The sequence below is a fragment of the Oncorhynchus gorbuscha genome, linkage group LG12, assembly GCF_021184085.1.
Source record: "Oncorhynchus gorbuscha isolate QuinsamMale2020 ecotype Even-year linkage group LG12, OgorEven_v1.0, whole genome shotgun sequence".
NCBI lineage: Eukaryota > Metazoa > Chordata > Actinopteri > Salmoniformes > Salmonidae > Oncorhynchus > Oncorhynchus gorbuscha.
The window spans coordinates 14,956,947-14,966,145 of NC_060184.1; the positions used below are offsets into that span (position 1 = coordinate 14,956,947).

The 9,199-nt window shown below is 42.9% G+C and overlaps 1 protein-coding gene across 1 annotated transcript; it reads left to right on the plus strand.

The window, feature by feature from the left end:
* Positions 1-1,494: 1,494 nt before the first annotated feature.
* Positions 1,495-8,862, plus strand: dtl (denticleless E3 ubiquitin protein ligase homolog (Drosophila)). The gene is given in 16 exon segments (XM_046291200.1): positions 1,495-1,867; positions 2,303-2,407; positions 2,525-2,617; positions 2,886-2,947; positions 3,057-3,104; positions 3,106-3,178; positions 3,542-3,607; positions 4,018-4,133; positions 4,235-4,308; positions 4,544-4,647; positions 4,923-5,027; positions 6,719-6,831; positions 6,973-7,062; positions 7,413-7,551; positions 7,825-8,528; positions 8,698-8,862. Coding segments are annotated over 16 exon segments (2,007 nt in total). The 5' UTR covers positions 1,495-1,815; the 3' UTR covers positions 8,761-8,862.
* Positions 8,863-9,199: the final 337 nt, after the last annotated feature.

Below are 9,199 nucleotides of genomic sequence, written 5' to 3' on the forward strand. Positions count from 1 at the left end.
CCCTCAACCTATTGTCAGAATATCCCCTGACAAGCCTTATATATTGCACACCCTTTTGTTTGTCCATTTTAATCTGACACAATTTTACATACATTTTTCAAACTTTCTCATTTCAATAGCTCCTTGGTCATGTGACCTACTGACCCCAAACAAGGTTCAGAACGTCCACTTCTATGTTGCACACCCTTTTGTTTGTCCATTTTCATTTCACAAGATTTTACATTAATTGCCTGCTTTGCTCCCCTGAAGGACAGTGTCACTCACACACCTATTCACTTGGGCCTTCTCCCTGGGGCCTTCCTGTACTTCAGGCAGGCCCCATTGACCTGGTGACCTCTGACTCCATGCCTCTACTTCCAGACCGACTGCTCTATCCCTGGGCCTGAGAGCGTATACTCCCTGGAACTACAGACTTCCAGACCTACTCTCCCTACCCGGTCAACACCCCTCTTACTGGGCATCACCCATCACCAAGTCTCAGCCATCTCTATAACCTTGCCCACCAGCGGAACCGGGGCATCCACACTTAAGCACCCCTCCCCGGGCTGGGAGTGTCTGAATGTAGCTAGCTAGTTTTAGTTTGTTTATCACTGTGACAAATAGCAAACAAGCTAGCTTGTCATTTTAATTGTAGTAGCTAGCTTAGTAAGCTAGTTGCTTGATGACTGGTTAACTGTACACACCTTTGTCCAACTCCATGAAAGCTGAATTTGTGTCAAATTATTGTTCCCCATAACCAGCCTCTGACAAGAATGGACGTGCAGTTAAAAGCGACATTGCTTATATTTGAGATTTCACGTGAAATAACTTTATATTCTCTTCAACGGTATCAATTTAGCATGTTTTTAAAATAAATTTTTTATTAATATCAAATCAACACAAAGCACATGAGGGAACACAAGCATACATAGATTACAAACAATAGACAATCAAGCTAGGGGGTACAATATCACATTACAATTACACAAGGACATGCAATACTTACAATTCTAATAGCTTTTTTGTTAGTAGAGCATTTAACCGTCTTAAAATGCAGTTCAATTTCTTTTTGTAGGGTACGAAAATGTGGTTTTCTGTTTGTAAATTTACATTTGTGTATATGAAATTTGGCCAAAAGAATAATGAAATTAATTACATAAAAATGATTCTGCTTATTTCTATTGTATTTCTATTATGTATGTATATATATTATGTAAAGAATCCAAACAGTACATCTCTCCACAATAGTGTAAAATCTTCATAAATGTGTTCAATTATAAACCTACTGATGTCTTTCCACAGTTTTCTTACATGCATACAATGCCCAAAAAGATGCACAACTGTTTCTGGGTGGTCATTACAAAAGGAGCAATTTGAGTTGATGTTTTCCTTAAACGTCTTCATATAGTGGTTGGCAGGATAATATTTATGAATAATTTTAAAGGAAACTTCCCTAATTTTGTTAACAAGTAGGCATGTGTGTGGCAACATCAACACTTTTTTCCAACAGATATTATCAATAAATCCATTCCAATAAGGCATGACATAAGGTATAGATACAACATCCTGCTGATCAATTTAGCATGTTTCATTCCGCACAAAGGTAGAAAGTGACGTAGTACAGGAAGTGTCAGCTTTCCAACCAATCAGCGAGTGTGATGTAGGTTTCGCGGGGGATTCGTGTTATATTTATGTTACTTAACAACAACAAAATATATATATGTATGTATGTATGTTACTTCAGTACGCGCGAATGGGTAGCCACGAACTGATGACCACCGCACAGAAATCCATCTAAAAAAATCGAAATATTAGAAAAATCGTCTCGCTTCAGAAATGCTTTTTCGCTCCATTGTCGACAGAGGAGTCCGTAGACGGAGGTGCAATGGTAACAATGTCAATTTATAGTGATCCAGACAGTATTCCGTCTGGTTTGACTCTTATTAACGTTAACTAGCTATAACTTTAGTTAACCTAAGTAAGCTAGCCGTTCACTTCAGCGTTGTTGGCTACTAGGCTGGCCATTGTGTGTCGACAATAAGCTAGATCAATCTACTCAGTCGATTGTTGACTCGTCCATTTAAAAAAAAAAACAATAATATCCTGATCATGTTACTATCTTATTTATACTCGATGCCATATTTTAATTTAATAGATGTGTCTTGTTAATTGTTGTTGTGGGAAGTACTGGTAGCTAGCTCTATAACTAATGACTAACGTGCATAAGCCAAGGACCTACTCAGGCCGGACGGGGTTTAGGGTGGCTCTCCATACAGTATTACACTGCATGTTCCCGAGTGGCTATTTGGTTAATTCCCAACAGACCTCAACCCAAAATACAATTTGTCCTCTCTGCTGGACTGCTACCAGTGTACCCGTCATGATGAACACATCACATACGGGAATCCGGGGGTCGCCTTCGCTACAGGTAGTACAATAAATATTGTACTCAGTCTTTGAGGGGCGACAACTATTAATCACTGTCCTGATTTCGTTATTTATTTTATTTATTTATTTGTACTGCTTATTTTCCTGTCGATTTCAGCCCCGGGGCTGCAGGGCGTCCTTGCAGTGGCCAGTGAGGAGGGAGTCCTGAGGCTGTACAACACAGAGAACCGACAGAGTCCACTGCTGAAAGGTATGTTATGCCTGAGTGACAGAATCACACCACCAACAGAGTAACTCTAGTACCTTGTTTATTTGGCTCAGACAACAGATTGTATGATCATGATGCTCCCTTATGATGCAGACCTCCTAGGAAGGTTGTGAGGCACACCACTAGTTGTGTGACTAGCCAAAAGTTGTCGCAGCTGTCTGAATCACCAGTCTAGCTTGTTTTGTTGTTGGACCATGAAATATCATCAGAGGCCAATTGAGGTACAAACTTAATGTATTCTATTCCACAGAATGGTTGGCACATGATAATGCTATCTGTGACCTTGCTTGGGTGCCAGGGGAGGCTAGCTTGGTGAGTAGAAGTTTTTCCTGGTTGTTTCACACAGTGATCAGACTAGTATTTTTTTAATAGACATTTTGTAGGACACATGATAAAATAATGTTTGTATTTTCACCATCAGGTGACTGCGTCAGGTGATCAGATGGCCAAGCTGTGGGATGTGACATCAGGGGGAGCTCCTTGGTAGCTTCAAGGGGCACCAGTGCAGCCTCAAGTCTGTTGCATTCACACAGCAGGAGAAAGGTACATTTCTAATCAATTCTATATAACTTTATTGCCCCAGAGTGGCAGAGCATGATACATTGTAGACATTCTTCCTGAATGCAGAGACACTGCTTGCTCCATCGAGTGTATGGTCTTTCAGACTGTACATGTGTACAGCCATGCCACAAATATTTGATTAGTCGTAGGCATCATCACTGACCAGCTTCACAGCTCAGCGACTGAAAACAAAGCTCTTCTTAAACGACTGCTGCAGAGTTTCTGTTTTACCCCAGGAGACCCCATGCTTTTTAGGCCAAATACACACTTAGTTTTTTGTGTCCGGACACTTCTTTATGAGTAACCATGGTAACCGTCCACTCTGGCTTCTCTCTTCTCCCACAGCTGTGTTCTGTACTGGGGGCCGAGATGGGAATATTATGGTCTGGGACACTAGGTGCAGCAAAAAAGGTAAGGCCAGATATAAAAGTGATTCCGATATTCTTTAGTGTAAACGATGTTTGAGTTTTTCAGTGAGTAATCTTGAAACCCGGAACTAAAATCTTGGGTTATTGCATCAGATGCTTGATTAAGTTCCGCTGGGACACGTGTTAGAAAATATACTATAATGTGGAGCGATAGCAGGCCGGTAGCTCCACTCCCCTCTCTCTGCAAGTTGGCCAAATGTCCCCTTTCCCAAATTCGAAAAGAGGCGTACACCTGTCCAAATGATCAGTCACAAAAAAATAATCCAAAAATCAAAGTACCTTGTTAGTCATCGCTTCCTACAGTTTGTTGGCAGACGCTACTATACCAGTTATGTTATGTAGTCTGTCCAAAAGAAATTATTCGGTGAGTAATGGAGTTTGTTTTTCCCTCAGATGGCTTCTACAGGCAGGTAAAGCAGATCAGTGGAGCTCACAATAAGATGGACAGAAACACACTCTCTAAGACAAAGAAGAAACGCCCCGGCACACGCGGCATGGACCCCTCTGTGGTGAGTGGTTACCCTAATACCCTTAACTGACTCGGTGTCAGCTTTGTTTTTAATGTTGAATAGGGGACTGGGATAACTGATTGTCTCCATCTCTCTTGTAGGACTCCCAGCAGAGTGTCACGGTGGTTCTGTTCCAGGATGAACACACACTCATCTCCTCAGGTGCTGTTGATGGGTAAGAATAATCTAATAACACAGGACCATATTCATTGAGACACACCGTAACATAATGTTTTACAACGGGAAACTAAAGCAAACATTTCGTATTAGACAAATTCAGATGGTACCACCCTGTTTCCTTGCTTTTTTTGCAAACTGAACATGACCAGATGTCGTAAGGATGTATGTGACGCCTGCATCACGCAGAATGATCCTGACATTAATTGTGACGTATTTATCCTCCTAAACAGGATAATCAAGATGTGGGACCTCCGGAAAAACTACACAGCGTACCACCATGACCCCATCCCACTCCAGGCTTACCCGTACCCAGGGACTAGCACACGGAAGCTAGGTGGGTTTTCTCAAACATGGCTATGGCCTAATTTGAAATCTTCAAAATTGCATCTTCCCTATGTTGAATAAGGCTAATAATTTGTCAGATCTCACTGGATTGGTAAAAGCTCTTTGGTGTCTGGAACTCCTACTTTCACCTAGCCAACAGTATCAGATCAGTGATTACTTCAAGGAATGAAGGAAACATTTGACAAGTATTCAAATAGGGCCTAGGTTGAGACAATTTTTGGGGTTTCCCAGTGTAGAACCTAGCCTATGTTGTTTCTGTGACAGGTTACTCAGGGCTGGTGTTGGACTCCACTGGCTCCAACCTGTTCTCCAACTGCACTGACAACAACATCTACATGTTCAATGTCAGCGGGCTGAAAACCACTCCAGGTAAACAAATGCTCCATAAAAAGCTCATTCTATGTTATTCTGTTTCTATGGCTACATCCATCAGAAGCATGTCTGCATTCAGCCCATGACTTTGTTTTATAGCAAGTTAGTTACCACCCATTCACATTCAGCTCCAGCACGCCATTGTTTCAATCTGCCAGTACCACTTTTTACCACCAGATGGGGCTGCACACTACTTCTGTTCAGTTGAGGCTATTTGATATATGGGAAGCTGTCTGTCAGTTTGGCAAAAAGGCCATACTTTGGGAAGATTAATTTTCTTAAATAGCTAGTTGTACAGCATGGGGTTGCCAACCTTTTCAAAATGTTGTGTGTAATTCCCCTTTTATTCCAGATGTGGCTGTTTTAATTGCACATTTAGCAAGTGAGGAATGTGCTGTCTAATGTGCTGGTCTAGCGATGGTTCTGTACTGCTCATTTCATTGCAAAGTTAGAAAAGAATAGATCATGATATACCTCTGCCAGGTAAGCCTGCTTTTCAGTTAACATTTTAATTGAGAAGATTTTGGGGATAGTATTTCTGTCAACCCACAAAATGGTTGTCACATCCACTGTCTGGCTACGCATGGAGTGCAAGACAAACGAGCGCACCACATCGACAGACAGGGACAATACTTCTGGAAATTAATTATTGTGTTTTGCTTTTTAAACCAATATTGACAAAGTAAGTGTGGGATAATGTCAATGTTGCGTTGATTAGATATTAGCTGGGAGCTAATGGTGTCTGATATTTGTGAGATTTATTTATGACAGTTTGTGATGGAACACCTGAAAATTGCATGTACTTTCAGAATTGTTTGCTGACCATCGACCTGTTGGAGACCCCTGTTGTACAGCATGACCCCTGTTGTACAGCATGACCCCTGTTGTACAGCATGACCCCTGTTGTACAGCGGGACCCCTGTTGTACAGCATGACCCCTGTTGTACAGCATGACCCCTGTTGTACAACATGACCCCTGTTGTACAGCCACATAATGAATTTGGCTACTGTCATTTATGTGCCTGACACGTATCATAATAAATCGTCTTTACAATAGCCCAGAGGTTGTTGAATGGCTGAGTGGGTACCTCCGTGTACAAGAGACTGTCTGACTGAAAGATGAGAAATAACTCTGTGTTGTTACTGAGTCATCAAAGTCTGATTTGTGTTCATTGGGACATGCAACAGAAAACAATTCAGGTTGCAATGGAAAGAGAAAATTAGCTATTCTTATTGGACAAGTCCAGGTAGTCCCTCCCTGTTTTACTCAATTCCCCTTTGGTGCTTAATGAACTGATCGTTTGTGTGTATGTATTGATATTTAGTTCTGTCCTTGATGTTCTTGTCTATTAATGTTGTGTATTATTTCATGTTTTGTGTGGACCCCAGCTGCTGCTTTTGCAACAGCTAATAAGGAATCCTAATAAATACCAAATACGGCCCTGGTATTGTTTGCAACCACTATTCCTTAAGAATTAGCCAAGAATGTGGCCCAGGGGGCTTTGACCTACCATGTGACCTGTCTCTTGACCAATCAAGTAATATATGGAGAGCCTCTTCAGGATCCTATTTGTTGACCACTTTGTGTATTCGCACTGTGTACTCTGAACAACTGAAATGTTGTTCTGGTGGTTTCAATGTCTAGTTCTGTGCAGGTTATTCCTGATGTTCATGTCTTTCTATTGCAGTGGCAGTCTTCGGTGGTCACCTCAACTCCTCGTTTTACGTGAAGTCCACTGTTAGCCCCGACAACCAGTTCCTGGCTAGTGGCTCAAGTGACCATCATGCGTACATCTGGAAGGTGAGCTGCCATTTTGATTTGACCAATCCAGTGAAAACCTTTGAAAGGCAGACTGATAGACGATGGCTGACAAATCAACATGCTTTGACTATTCTATCCATGCATTTATTAGTGTCTTACCAACTTATATTCCGATTTCAGATCTCCGACCCAAAACACCCTCCCATGATGCTTCAGGGCCACAGCCAGCAAGTGACCTCCATAGCATGGTGCTCCACAGATTTCACAAAGGTGAGATCTAAGATTTTGTCAATTTTTCAGATTAGTTTGAGAACACTCATCCTACAGCAGCCAGGAAAGATACCCTTTAAGCTGCCTTTATATCCGTTCTGTGTCCCTGGAGAAAATGTTTTGTTTGATCTGCTCATTCTAAATATTATTATTTTGCCATAAAACAGAATTGTGGTAGTTGAAGTGGTCTGGAGGTGGAGGTGCAGGTGCAGGTTGGTAACCTGGGTAGAACAGACTAAAACCTGTGTTCACCATTGAAACAATGATAAGTGCAGCATTCAGTCTGGTTTAACCAGGCTAGGAGAAGTGCAGGTTGGGGCCCTGTGTAATCTCATGTTCTGTCTTGGCAGATTGCTTCCTGCTCTGATGACAACACCATACGGATCTGGCGTCTGGACCGGGGTACAGATGGAGCAAAGTCTTCTGTCGGAGAGGCCAATCTGGTGGGCTGGGCATGTCCTAAACCTGCCACCACCATGCCCAGTCCAAGTGAGAACCACTACTGCTACTATCTATCAGTAGAGAGGGGGTCCATTAAATGTTTTACATTCCAGTCAATTAAAGAATTGGATAGTACATGGTTCATCATTACTAAAATAGCAGTATCTAAAATTCCATATCCATTGCGGTTGTTACATCCTCAAATGCTTTTACTGGTCTGTATAGCCTGTATATTTCCAAGCATAACAAATATGACTATCTCCAATGATTCTTGAACAAGCTGAACTCTTGATTGAAACTAAAACTCTGTTTCTCTCTCAGTGCCTTTGAACCAGGCGGAGTGTACCCCAGCCAAGAGTCCCTGGCCATGGCATCTGGGGGCCCTGGCCTCCCCCCAGCCTGCTGCCTGTGCCCCCAGAAGAGCAGACCTGCCTCTCGCCTCATGCACCACCGCCGCCTCCCCCCTTCAGGCCCAGGGCTCCAGGGCCACCCTCATGCGTCAGAAAATGCCATCCATCAGCAACTGGTTTGCCCGGACTCCCGGGCAACAGATCACCCCTCCTCTCCGCAAGGTGCTTAGCCCCTGTCCCATCCCTACCCTTTCCTCGGAGAGGACGGCCAAGCGCCGGCAGTGGGGCGGTCAAGGTGACAGTGGGGCGGCAGGGGGCTGTGAAGGTTCAGGGGAGTGTGACTGCATCACAGGGCTCTACCCCGCAGCCAAGAGGAGCCGGGGACTAGCAGGAGTGTATTGCCCTAGCCAGGAGCCACCTCATGCGGCCACAGAGAGGAGCGAGGCCTGTGGAAAAGCAGACCTCCAAGTGGAAGACCAGAGGCCTGTCCCAGCCACACAGGCTGACAAGGAGAAGAGCTCTCCAAAAGGGGCAGACTGGTTGTCAGCAATGAGCCAGAAGCTGAGGAAAGGTGTGGTAAAACCCAGCAGCACTCCCAGAAGCACCAGTGCCCCCAAGAGGCAAGATGGCAGGATACTACCGACCTCACCAGTATACACAAGATTGACCAGAAATGTATGAAGTCTATTGATGTTCTTAACAGGATTTGCGCCATCTCTGGGACGTGTTTTTCAAAATGTGATAACACATGGTGTTCAAAATGTAGAAAAAACATTGATGTCTCTTACTGCATAACCAGGAACCTGTTATCATTTACCTTTCTGCTGTTCCCTCCTTCTCCCAGGCAATGTCCTCTCCCTGCTGGGCAATGCGCTCACTGAAATCCATTAAGAAAATATCTTCCTAGTTCCAGCGAAGGACTTGGGAGTGATCAGCTTGGAATGAAATGGTTTTCTCTGTGCTGATTCAGAGACAATATTTATATTTGTAATAAAATATATATTTCCTATATTTGTATTTTAATTTGGATCACTGTTCAACATAGAGAAATATTTTTAAAGATATGAGGGTTGATTCTAAACCTTAATATACCCAATATTGCACCCATTTGAGAATCCTTACAATGAGTTGTCCACTCAACATAGAAGACAAACTTACAAGAGATTCCTGTTCTCATGTTTTTATTTTGTACATTAAATTTTGTATACAATGATCCGCTTCCCCTCCACCAATCCTAACCTTAACCATTAAATGTGTCTAGGGGCAACTTCACCCTAAGTTTGAATTCCAGTCTTGGTTCCCCATTCTGAATAATTAGCTGTGTCACTACCATATCACACTATATG